The sequence below is a fragment of the Rhipicephalus sanguineus genome, chromosome 8, assembly GCF_013339695.2.
Source record: "Rhipicephalus sanguineus isolate Rsan-2018 chromosome 8, BIME_Rsan_1.4, whole genome shotgun sequence".
In the NCBI taxonomy this organism is placed as follows: Eukaryota; Metazoa; Arthropoda; class Arachnida; order Ixodida; family Ixodidae; genus Rhipicephalus; species Rhipicephalus sanguineus.
The window spans coordinates 19,112,100-19,125,845 of NC_051183.1; the positions used below are offsets into that span (position 1 = coordinate 19,112,100).

Consider the following 13,746-nt stretch of genomic DNA (forward strand, 5'->3'; position numbering starts at 1 on the left):
AGACAGACAGACAGACAGACAGACAGAAAGATAGATAGATAGATAGATAGATAGATAGATAGATAGATAGATAGATAGATAGATAGATAGATAGATAGATAGATAGATAGATAGATAGATAGATAGATAGATAGATAGATAGATAGATAGATAGATAGATAGATAGATAGATAGATAGATAGATAACGAACTTTTCCTCAGGAGTTACTCACAGGACCCCCTAATGGGAGGCCGTTGTAGATATGCCAGACACATATATTTTAAAACATCACGGTGAGCCATCCCTTCATCTTTTTTAAACGGTGAAAGAAGCATTAGTATTCTAGCTAAGTTGGTAGTACACTCATTTAATGCTAAATTGATTTAGAGTAAATGGCCCACAATGCGGCGTTGGCACAACTTTGGCGGGGCCTCTCTCAAAGCTGCTGCCGTACGCGCTTGGGAAATTTGCTCCACGTTAAGAAACCTTGAGATTTGACCGGTGTGAATGAGTCTACCAGAACACGCGAAAAGACGCGAGGACGCAACAGGGTATTTAGAGGTCTTTGGCAATTAGATACTTCGACTTTTTATGCAGTAGGTATACTCCTTCTCAAGCAATCGCCGTTCTACAGCGCAATCGAGTCGTCTCCTACAGAATACTTTTGAAAGATTCCGCACATCGCAGAAAATCAAAAACCCAACATTTAGGCAGACACTGTTGTCTGAGACCAGCGGTATGGGCACTCGCCTGTATCCATGGAACATTCCTTGTACACTCGCTGCTTTCTCAAGCGGACGTCATACTGAGCTTTGCGTGAAACTACGCCTCATATGAAGACCAATGCCACTCGTTGAGAAAAAAAAACTGAAAGCTCAGCCCCACGGCTCCGATGAATACAGCATCGACCTGGCACTCGCTGTCGCGGATATATTGTTCTGACTCCTTACAAAAAAGCACTTAGCTGATGAGTAGACTTAGTAGACGGATGTATAAACATGGGGTTGACACCCCTGTTATTGTTGAAAGTACATGTAACATTAGTGCAGGAATGTTACCATGCAGTTGGTAATGTCAAAATGCATAACCTGCTAGTGTAGTTCGCCTGCCTTTTGTTGAGCCATTGCCACAAATGTTCCAGCGTTTCCTACAATCAATGAAAGGAAACAAAGAGGTTTTTCACAAAAGAATGTGGACCAAAAATATATTGCCGCTCTAAGAATCAGCGGAACCGTACAACCTTGGAGCTTCGCTTATGGACCACATAACAATAATATAGCACCAATAGACAAGCTGTCACATATTTTAGTTACCTGTGACATCGTTGTGACGTTATGTGGTGAAGTCATCACGTGATGGTGATTTTTTTTTTTGCATCACTCCTGCTGTGCCCGACGCCGCGGGACGCCGACGGTCAATTTTCGCGCTTCATGAGTCATTTAAGACTTTTGCCCTAATAACTGTTGAGGTTTCCCAAAACAACGATACCGTTATGAGAGACGCTGTAGTGGAGGGCTTTGGAAATTTCGACCACCTGGGGTTCCATAACGTGCACCTAAATTAAAGCACACGAGCCTCTAGCATTTCGCCTCCATCGAAATGCGGCTGCCGCTGACAGGATTCGATGCCGCGACCCTCGCGCCAGCAGTCGAGCGCCATGATCACTAGACCACCGCGGCGAGTGGCAAAGATGATATTAAACAGTGACTATGGCACAGTGCGGTGCTGATTGTACAAAAATGTGTGTCGAGCGTTACAACAGACCATTCCAGGAACTGTAAGGTTCTATCGCCGGGACAAAAGGCCATGTTTGTCTTGTCCGGCAATAATCAATTGTCTCGCTTTAACAAAAGAGTCTCGCTCACGTCAGTTTGCGATCACTCAAGAAATTAGTCGCGCTCTCAACGCCACGTCATCGACCTTGCGTTAGTTGCCAAGCGACAAAGGGTAAACTTCATTTTTGGCTTTGCATCGGGCCCGCTTCTGTGAGCTTTTGTTCATGACCTGCATTGTGTGGGTGCGCTCCGTTTTGGATTACTGCGAAGATGCGACTGCGATTCTTCATCCTTCTGCTTGCTGCACAGTGGTGGGTAATAGGGGGGTTATACCATCGTTTATGCATGTTCGTGCGTGTGTTTTTATGCGTAAGTGTATACATAAACATGCAAATTAGAAACTTTCGGGGGGGGGGGAGGGGGGTCTACAACGGTGGCTTTCGAAATTGCGCCATTTGATATATTCACTATTTCCTATTTCAAACAGATTGAAAAAAAAACGTTTTTATGACCTCTACGTAATTGACAAATGATTTTATATTGTTTGTTACATTGTTTTTAACCATGGTTCAGATATAAGGAGAGCTGTCGCTTTAAACCAATTCCGTAGTAATTTCTAAGAAAAAAATACGCATTTTTTTGGCGCAACAGCGAGAACTTTATTCAAGAGCTCCTGCTACGAAAATTTGGGCACTTTGGCTGATGAGGTGCGACCATGAAACGAATATTTCCTAGCGAAGAAGAAGATGTATAATTTTCACCAAAATTTGCCATTGAACCTACGGTATTGACATATTTTCCAGTCTCAAGAATGGGTACATGTCGAGAGGCGAAGATAGAGATTATGTTAACATCGGTAAGTACAGGTTTCTACGAAGAAATATGTGACATGAGACTTTACCGTGCATTGTATAGCTTTCTCGCAACTAACCTCCAACATTTAACGCCTACTTAACGGTTACTTGTGAACCTTATGAAATGTAGTACGTCAATTCATGTGGCACAAACAGCCCTCACAAAATATTCTAGTGTGAGTGAACTGTGTGATAGTTGCGTAGGAGAGGTCAACCGGCTCATGCGAGAGCAACTGATTTCAACATTTACCGATGAGGGGTACATTTATCCGCATCAGATGGAATAAGAAAGACTAGTAAGTACAGCTGAATACAGACCCTGCTCACCATGCAATCATCCAACCCCGACCCCTCCACACCAAATCCTCAAATGCGGCCGAGAGCCGTCCCATTCAGTGGAATAAATATCTCATTCATTCATTCATTCATAGTGTGAAAAATAAAGGATTAAGTAAATCATTCATGAATTAAGCAAAAGAGTTCTACATTCTATGTCACATTGGAAGTATCAGCCTTCTACTTTAACACGCTCTACGTCAGCAGATGAGACACCAGTTCTGGATCGACAAGAGTTATGCGAACTAGGTTTTTCAATAAACGTCCTCCAAGTACGACTAACCAAGCAGCAATCCACATCTACTCAAAGTGCAATGCATACAGTGAATATACTCGTACAGTGCAAGTATTCTACGAGTAGAGGAATTCTTTGGAAAACAACATCACATTATTCTTAGAAAATCGAAAATTCGCCACACCGATAATCAGAAGATCGCGAGTGAGTTAAGCTTAGGTAATCACTTGAGTGAATTACAGCACATTTCTGCGTATTTTAACGCAATAGCTTTCAAAAATCTCTGCTGACGAAAGTGCGATGTCGGTGTTGGTGCCGGCGGCGTTTGTCGTGAGCGTCAGCCAATCAGCCATGAGTGAAGTATAGGCTGGCGCTGTTGCAACTCCCCGCAGCAGTTTTCCGTCATAATGCCCTCCTGCTCTCATCGTTTGCAATATGCGTTTTATAACACATGATATGATATATATTATTATGCAGTTGAAACTTTGTGCTAAGTTCAACCAAAATAAGCAATACGCGACAGAAAAAAAAATTGCCCGCACAAGCACTTGAGTTGCTAGTTTAGAAGTCTTGCCTTGTAATGGTTAAAACTCTAGGCAAAGAAACTTGTGAGTGAAGCATCACAATTCATTAAAAGTAATTTGACAACGTTCGCCTTTCAGTGATAAGTTACCCCCAAAGAAACCTGGCTGTCCGTCTATCGCTGGAGAACATCAAAGTGATTGAGAAACAAAAGGTGAGCTGAAAGTATGTATGTTTAAAGAATAATTATATGGAGAAGGAAACCTGAAAGTTGTCGGCTCAGTTCTGCACCTAGAGTTTGTAATTGTTGCAAGTACAGTAAACTGTAGTTGCAAGTGAAAGTTTGAATCGGTTTCGTCTCGTATTTAGATAGATAGATAGATAGATAGATAGATAGATAGATAGATAGATAGATAGATAGATAGATAGATAGATAGATAGATAGATAGATAGATAGATAGATAGATAGATAGATAGATAGATAGATAGATAGATAGATAGATAGATAGATAGATAGATAGATAGATAGATAGATAGATAGATAGATAGATAGGAAACAGGGTTGCGGTCTCTTCCACCAACTTTCTCTAACGGGGCATGGTGACGCCCGCGGTAATATCGACAATCGTTTCTTTCTGAACTCACTCACTCTAAGAAAAAATCGAGTATTTGGGGAGTGTTTCTGCTACACAACAATAATCGTCATCCATCTCGCGTACTTTCCTCGCTTTATCACCGTGGTCCCGGCACTTACCGGTCACGAACGGCGCGCGCGTTTTCAGCGTGACATAGCATTCTTGGTAGGAAAGTGACGAGAGCCGGGTTTTCAAGAAAGCAAACGCGAGCAAGCCAGATGACGATTATTGTTGTGTAGGAGAAATACTCACCAAATACTCGCTTTTTTCTTAGAGTGCTGACCTCGAGTAGAGTGCTTCCTTAGCTAGCTAGAGCATTTACTCGCATAATCACAGCACTGACATGTTTGGGCTTACTCATGATTGGCGAGGGCTGCGTTAGGGATAATATTAGATAGTGTTGACTATTCTCGGGTATGGTTGGTTATTGGGTGTTGGAAAAGCAATATTTCCTTTAATTCAATCTGCATCCCATGCTTGAGCTTTCAGCAAATCTTTTTTTGGTTGTCACCACTTTCATGTCTGTATAGGAACTCGCGTGGCTTAGTCAAGAACATTAGTATTGCTACACTCTAACGCACCTGTTGATTGAATTGTTCGCTGTTAACTCTTTTTTTTTTCAATTCCTAATTCTTGTTTCGTTGAAAAGAAGATTGAACTAAAACTCGAGGTGACAACCTCGTGGGAAATGTCCGAGTACGAGTGCACAAGAACTTCAGAATTGATTGTGCTAAAGAAGCTGCCGGCCTTGGGACTCTCCGTCACAAGGATCATTTCCGCACACAACGTAAGTGACGAATTTCATTACTACCCGAATTTCTAATCACTGAATTTTCGTGGTAAGGCAAACTGCTGCACTTACAACACGTGATCATTGTGTAATGTCATTACCAATAGGCATGTCCGCACTTAATAACGTATAAATACCAAAAGTCTTGGCTACATTTTCATACAATCTCTTTCTTTCTGCTCCTGAGTGTGGGACGTTTGAGGGTCAATAGCAAGGGCATAATTTAGGCTCTGAATGTTATTGTCATGACCCCTTTTAGCAAACACCTCAGACACATGCTCTTCACTTGGGCTAAGGCGATGCGACAGCATTCTCAGATTCGACATACACACATGCATTTTGTTATACCATATCAGGTACAGGTAGGCTGCGTTTCGCATCGATATCAATAGATGCAGTATAGTGTCACATAGTGCTACTGCAGCAACCCATACGTGACCATACTCTGCGCATCTAAAGCTGTTTTGTTGATCCATAGCTTATGCTAACGCCCTCACTGATCTTGCTCTTTATTATTTGAATGTATTCTTTTGTACAGGTTCGTCTAAGTTGTTTTCGTCTGTTTGCTCACTGTAGTATTCTTGTTATTGCATTTTGTGTTATCTGTTTCCAGTTCACTCCAGAGCGTATTGTGTGATTGCCATTAGGAGAGCAGCTGCCACAAGATGTCGTTCTTACGGTACATTGTCATGATCACTTTGCGCTGTGTTTCTGTAATCACCACTCCCACGCGACAATGAGTCCCTCCCCCCCCCCCCCTCCAAATAGCGTGTTCGGGGCCCGAAGGAGATATATAAAGGACACCCGTCTCTTGCAGCTCGACGGATTCGACATGCCGCACCTCCGATTCCGTGAAGCAAGCGCTGTACGCCCACTCACCAAGAACGATCGCACACTCAATCTCACGCGTGCCAGCGATGACACTTGTTGGGCTCGCTACGTGGTTAGGTGCGTGACATTTGAAGTTTATTGCACACTTTCCGGAGCGATACAGTGCACTTTAGACTGCTTCTGAGACCCAAAGCACCTGCTTAAGGGTCCAGAGTGATTGTAACAGCGCGCAAAAGAATTCAAATGGCAAGTTTGTGGAAGTAGTTTTTTTTTTTTCTTCTGGCCCCACGCGCGTGCGAGATGTGCCTTCACGATTGACCCGTGGAAATGCCAGCGGATTGCGTTCACGGGCGCACGTGTAACTAAATGCACACCTGCCGCATCCATTGCTGAGAAATTAATGGGGGGGGGGGGCAGGGGGGGGGGTCACTTTCTTTTGAGTTTACCTAGTATTCTTTTTTCATAAACCGCTTCTTGAAACGCGCATGTCGGGGCTAGGGAGCAGTTTGCGCCTTTGAAGCAACGCGGCGATATCATTCACGGTACGCTTCGCGCAGAGCATTAAATTTCGTTTTCTTCACATTACAGGACTGTGTAGCGGCGAAGCGTATCATAGCAAACCCATCATTAAGAAGCGCAGAGAAATCTGTGCTGCGCGCTTCGTCCATATTTTGACGCACAGCTTCCTTGTTTCTCACCGTGCCTGCACTGCCACTTAGATTCATTGGACTATTTATTTACATTATTTGCAGGTGCTGCAAGGTGACTGATTCGCTATAGCCAGTATTATCACAGTGCAGTTGTGTTACGCTGCAAAGCATGTGCAGTGTGTTTCGGTATCCACTGCTTTGCGGCAAAGCCCACCGGTAGCGGAAATAGGCACTGTCACGTACAAGGCCTGATAATTAGTCCGTTATTTCTTCCCTAATTTTAAACAAGCGCACAGACACATACAGTCACGGTACGAGAACAGAGACGTCTAACAAATTCATGGGCAGTTCTTCAGATCGAAGTGTTTCTAACGTGGATATAACCGCTGATGCATTCTCGGCTATAACCTACCACAAAAGCATTGCAGAAGTTGCTTTATTATTCAATTATATGGACACTCTCGGCCGATTTTTGCCGTGGCCGTTGCCGTAGGGTCTTGGATATGTATATGTATGTATATATAAATAAAACCAAAAAACAAAAATAAATCATTAAGAAATAAGTTTTCGAAGTGCGCCATTGGGATTCGAACCTGCGACCGCTTCTTTGCAGTCAACACCATCCTAGACAGCAACATTCTCTTACGCTTTTCTTCGAGTAAGTGACTAGAACGAATGAATGAACTGTTAAATGTCCGGCAGTTTCCTCCGGGCGAGGCGGGGGGAAGAGGGGATTAACCCTGTCCCGTCTATTCTTTTACAGCGAAAGCTGTTATGAGATCATTTCAGCGGGTGTTTTTGGCGCCGTAGTTGTCCGCCGCCGCCGGTGTCCGTAACCACTATCGCTCGAAATAAGTAAAAAAAAAACGAAATAAGTAAGAAATTCCAGGATGGAACGAGGTTCGAACGTGGGCCCTCTGCGTGGGAGCCCAGTATTCAACATCTGAGCCATGCCGGTGCTTGACACTGCTTTGCAAAAAGGCCCTATACAGGCTTCATGTCGGGAAGGAACCACATTAACATATGCAATATGGCGTGGTAGAAGAGTAAAATAAGCACCAAGCGTCGCACGACGCGAATTTTGTAACCAGGCGTCACACAATGCGAATTGCGCATCGAGTAGGTTCTTGAATGCTTCCAACCCATTACAAAGGGCTCCGCCATAATTCTTCATCGTCACCAGGCACAGTATCAACAAAGTGCGCATAATGCCTTAGATGCGTTTAGCAGGTAGCACGGCTCTCCGTAGAATGACGAAAAATGGCATAGTGCCTGCTTCCCTACCCTACTTCTCAAAAATTACGATTTATAGCGTAGTGGGTTCCTCGCAAGTCCACTTGTATTGGTTGCCAAGGAAGCCCATGAGCGCATGATCCATTTCCTCGGCGTTTCAGTGAAGTTCTTCGCCCCCCCCTCTCTCTCTCTCCCACGTCAACGTACGTTATACAGCATTGCGGGAGAGGGAAACAGCGACCGGGCGTCAACCAATGCAAATTGCATAACTGGAGGGCCGTTTAAAGCTTCAAACCCATTACAAAGGGCTGAACCATAATTCTTCATCGTCATCAGTCGTCGCGTCAACAAAGTACACATAATGCCTTACAGACGTGTAGCTGGTGCCTCGCTTCCCCGCAGAATGATGAATAATGGCTTAGTGGGTGCTTCCTAACTTCACAAAAATTGTGATTTATGGCGTAGTTGGTACCTTGCTAGTGTACTTGTATTAGTAGCCCCAAGGGAGCTTACAACGGGCTCTAGAAACGCCGCTCTTCCAGCTTTCGCTGTGACTGTGCTGCGGTTTCAGCGCAGGCCTGGCGTTTTTTTTGCATGGATCGTAACACTGCCTCTTTTATTGTCCCTGAGAGTGTTTGACAGGAGCTAAGGAAAGCAAACTTTATGCAACTTGGTCACTCTAGTCGTAGATTCAAAGGAAGAGCAGAACAGCATATAGAAGGCACAGGAATTACTTTACTCATAAATGGAAAAACTGCATTCTTCAACAAACAGTTTAAAGCGTCTATGTACATTTATCATTCTCACTTTTGCATTCTTTAAAACAGCCTGTGTTAGACAAGGGAATTGCAAATCAGTTCGGCGAAATCCCGCAAGGTGGTGGGAGGGTTAAGAAAGGGAAAATAGACAACCACCCGTTTGTAGCGCGAAGCCACAAGGAAACCCAAATAAAGCCGCTTAGTTGCCGAAAAATTCGTCCTGGTAGAGCGACCGCCCCGGAAAGGCGTTGGTCCCGGGTTCGATCCCCGGACCAGGACGAATTTTTCGGCAACTAAGAGGCTTTATTTCTGAGAAATCCGTATGGATTTGCTTGTGGCTTCGCGCTACAAACGGGTGGTTGTCTATTTTCCCTTTCTTAGACAAGAGAATATCGAGATTCATTTTATTGTCAGCTATACTCCTTCATCGTCATCCACAGGCAGCATCAACAAAGTTCATATAATGCTTTACAGATGTGTAGCGGGTACATCGCTTATCCGCAGAAAGACGAATATTTGCGTAGTGATTGCTTCCCTACTACACAAAAATTATGATTTGCGGCGTAGTGGGTACCTTGCAAGTGTACTTGTATTAGTTTCCCCAAGAGAGTTTAGAACGGGCTCTAGAAACGCCGCTCTTCCAGCTTTCGCTGAGACTGTGCAGCGCGCTCCGCGCAGGCCCGGCGTTTTTTATGTACAGCTTGCTAATCTTCGACAAATTGTAAATGTGGTTATCGAGTGGATCGCAGTCCGAAAAATGATACATCCATCACACTCGCTTGTCACCAAAGGAGCGGAGAAATTCCCCTTCTGTGCAACTTCCACGCGGGCTCAAGCGACGACCCACACGTTTTCTGCCTGGAGCAATATGGCGGTCGTCGGCTTCAGCGGCGGTGCGCCGCCTCCACTCCAGAAGTTTTCTTTCAACCTCCTTGCGCCCGATAGACTTAACATTGAATAGACAACGAAAAATAAATCCGCGACATATCTCCGCCATGCTAATTCCGTACCTATGTGCTTTCTCGGCATGATGTTCTGCCTTCAGACGGCTTACGTCCGTGCGTCCCTCTGAGCTGGATCTGAAGAAACCTCACCACACTGCGTATAGGCTCGCTGCATCTGCGGTTAGGCGCGCAGCAGCATCCAGCTATCTTGAAGCGCCCTTCCTGCAAACTGTTAACAACTCGGCCAGGAGTTAACGCCGGTGCCAAAGCACTCCGTCACGGTTGAACGGCTTGCTTCTGAACATACGTGCACATCCAACACAGCGCACATCCAACGTAAACTGCTGCGATCTACAGAGCGGCGTGAGGCGTCGTCACGCCTCACATCCGACTGTGATGACGTGGTTGGTTGGGAGAGGAGGGCATGCGGAGGCCTTCTCTTTTCCAGCTGGTAAACGGGTATGTGCCATACGTGTATCAAAGAAAGGGTTTGACGACGTACGTGAAATGATTTTCACGTTATTCATGTCATTTCCCCACAGTCATATTCGTCAAATCCTCTTACCCTCCAGTGCCAATTTTGGTATACACCAAGTTAAGGAGGCGATCATGAGAGCACGCAGACGTAGGCGGATAGATAGATAGATAGATAGATAGATAGATAGATAGATAGATAGATAGATAGATAGATAGATAGATAGATAGATAGATAGATAGATAGATAGATAGATAGATAGATAGATAGATAGATAGATAGATAGATAGATAGATAGATAGATAGATAGATAGATAGATAGATAGATTCACTCACTCACAGCTTCCCTGTGAGTGAGTGAGTGAGTGAGTGAGTGAGTGAGTGAGTGAGTGAGTGAGTGAGTGAGTGAGTGAGTGAGTGCAACAACCTTATTTGGTCCACAATAGACGCGAGTAAACACAACGTCACCTGGATAGGCCCACTCGGAGACCATCAGGTTAAACCTGACGGCCCTCACGCGGGCCCTATGGACGGCCAGGATTTGAGAAAGGTCCTGCGCCTTAATAAGTTTCTTCTGTTCCTGTTGGATCAAAGGGGGACCGGTAGAGCGAGACATAACTTTATTTTCGTCCTTGCTGGGGTCAAGGGCGGCGGGGGCCGGGAGACTAGCCCTACCGGAGCCCCCCTTTCTCAGGCGGCGGCCAGACCTTGGGTCTTGGCGGTGTCTTCAGCCAGCCGGACTGCCCAGAGTCGGTCATCCGGGCACGCGCTGTGCAGCATAGCCTCCCACTGCTCGGGCGTGGTTATATTAAGTTTAGGGTTCTTGCTAGGTTTACGCAGCTTAGGTTTACGTTTACGCAGTTAGTTTAGGTTTACGCAGCCTCATAGAACACGCTCGAAGTCCGTATAACCACCACGCAGGGCAGTCAGGGCTTAATTATGCGACACCAGTCCACCACCCCTCTTCTCTTACTAACGGGCACCCTCCCCTCCCCCCCCCCCCTGTTCGGTTTGTGCCTTCAGTGGTCCTGGACACTTCGTGACAACACATGACTAGCAGTGATGCCTGGAGTTACGGCTTGCTGGCGTCTCTGCAAAGCCTCCCGTTCACTCAAGCTGAAGTCGCAACGGGGAAATTGCCTTCGGTCTTGGGGGAAACAACTTTCAAAATGGGAAGGTCCATACAATACCAATCATCATGTAAAGTACATTTTTATTATCGTCGTTGTACGACAAAGCATGTAAAAAATAAAGTTGCAGTTTATACGAAACATCATCATCCTAAATTCTAAGCGGCATACACAACACAAAACACGCGGACGCTTCCACTGAGCTTCCGGTAAATTTATCCCAGCGCTTGTTTTCTATTAGACCCAGGACAGGACTTAGAGCTCCCAGAGCTGTTGCTGCCAGTGCTCCTTGCTCTCCTCCTGTTGGTAGACCGGGAGCTTTCCGTGCCAGAGGCTGGGGACCTTCTGCGCATCATTTTATTCCCCAGTGTCCGCTTCATGTGATCCATGCACATTTTGTTGGAGTCCGTAGGGTCCCGGGAAACGATTTTGGCTTCCTCAACCACCGTTGCTTTCGGCAGATTACGAATTATGAGCAGGGACGCGAAAAGGAACAGTGCCGTCATTGCGAACACCACGTCTTCGTATCCGGCAGGCTGCAGAACGAGGATCAGAACGGCCAACATACCTGCGACGCGACCGCAAGCGTACGACCAGCAGAAGACGGCGGCTCGAAGTGCCGATGGGAAAAGCTCCATGATGTAGGTCAAACAGTGGATGACCAATACGTTCGAGACACCCTTAGACAGCACTAGCAATGTCCTGGTGAGCTTGCCAAACCTGGCAGTGGCCGCAATACTCAGCGCACACTGTATGCAGCCGACGATCACGAAGCAAACGCTTAGTACAGTGACGAGGGTGACGCCGGTGATGAGGTAGTGCATCAATACGTACGCCAGCAGCGTTATGACGACCGTGAAGGCCGGGATCCAAAATTCTTTGTACTGGACCACGGACACGGTGTCGACGTAAAATACAAACAATATCGAGAAGCATACGGCGAACATGGCCAGCGCTCGACTCCGGAGGGAGCGAGCGTCGAGTAGGTCTTCATTGTCGTCACAACAGCCTGCGCGGTTCTTGGCCTGTTCCTTCAGCTTCTGCACGAGAGACGCCGTTGCCGAAAGCGGAAAGTTGTTCATTGTGGCCGCCCGCATCATCACCGCCTCGGCCGCGTCGAGCCTTCCTTTCGCGACAAGCCAGCGGGGTGACTCTCGCGCAAACCACAGCGCGGGAAGGATGAGAGCTGCCGGGGCAAGGAAGATGACCTGCTTCAGACGCCAGTCGATAAGGACCGGATTGATGACGACGGTCCATACCTCGCACAGGGACACGCCTATCACGGCCAGGAGGAGGAGCTGCTGCGGCCTGTGAGCGTGCGTCACCGACTCGAACGGCAGGATGTAGGTGAAAACAACGTTCACGGTCGAGCTGCCTCCGGCTAGGAAACGAGCCATCGCGTAATACGCGTATCCCGTAGCCAGGAAAGTGCATATCGTGGAGGTAAGCATTGCGATGGCCGAGCCCAGGAGCAACGTTCTCCGACCGATATAGTCGGCGAAGGCTCCGACTGCGACGAGCGCAACAATGCTGCCAACGCTCTGCATGGCCACGAGGAAGATCCGCATCAGCCGTCGGTCGCACACCATGTCCCAAGTGCTCACTGCGCTGCTCTCAGCCGTGCGAATGTCGTAGTCCCACGCTTCGCAAGGCGCGTCGCGCGTGCTGTTGATGTCCTGGACTTGGTCAGGGAAGCATCGGCTGTACCACGATCCCGACGCGGGTGCTACAGCGCCGACGTCCTGGCGGTCTACCAATATGTCGTGTTCAGCGAGCGGCTTACAGCGTTCGTAGACGCGGCAGCGGCTGAAACTTCCGTCGGTCTCCATCGGTATGGCGGTATGCTTCCATTCGGCTGCAGAGATGTTGAGGCCATCGGGCGGCTTGCACCAGTGGTCGACGTCGCCGGTGACGAGGGACACCACGAGGGTTTGGCAGTGAGTGATGAATGTTCCCAGGAGGATCAGGAATAGCATCCACTTCTGGAAAGGCCCGTGGCCAAAGCATTCCTCGCAATCGAAAGACTCGCTCGTTCGCAAGTCGAGACGGGCAAGCCGACTGAGAAACAAAAGATCCATAGCCTTGGTCTCAGGGGCTGCCCGTCGGGTTCGATGCGTCGAAAGATTTCAGACGAGAGCTAACCTACGCTGACCGGTAGCAGTGAACGCTTCTTCTTCTGTCTAGTCACTGCACGCTTTCCACCGTAGCATGGTCGCGAGCTTGCTTGCTTGCCTCCTTGTCCCTTAACTCTTTGCTTTTACCCTCTACGGGGGATAATGGCTTAACGTGGTCGTCATTCTCTTCCACCTTTTGCAGGACGGCACCTCGGTAGTTACTGATGATGTTGTTGTCCTCACACTGATGGCGCTCACCCATTAAGGGGGATGGGCCAAGAACCGTGAGGCAGGATCTTCAAGGTAAAGACCTATGGAGCTCATAACAGACACTGGAAACTTAAACTGAAATAAAACGTAGCTAATAAATGAAAATGTAAATGAGCAAACAGTCAGACTGTGTGATCTGTTGTTTGACGGATATAATGACGGGTTCGGAGCCAATAATAGACATAAATAACTATACACTAACGTAAATGTTCTT

The 13,746-nt window shown here is 46.8% G+C and overlaps 1 protein-coding gene across 1 annotated transcript; it reads right to left on the reverse strand.

Annotated features, from left to right (window-relative positions):
- Positions 1–11,363: 11,363 nt before the first annotated feature.
- LOC119403055 (solute carrier family 22 member 7) lies at positions 11,364–13,226 on the reverse strand. The gene has a single exon (XM_037670005.1). It carries the CDS (start codon positions 13,224–13,226, stop codon positions 11,364–11,366), a length of 1,863 nt encoding a protein of 620 aa, XP_037525933.1.
- Between the last annotated feature and the right edge of the window lie 520 nt (positions 13,227–13,746).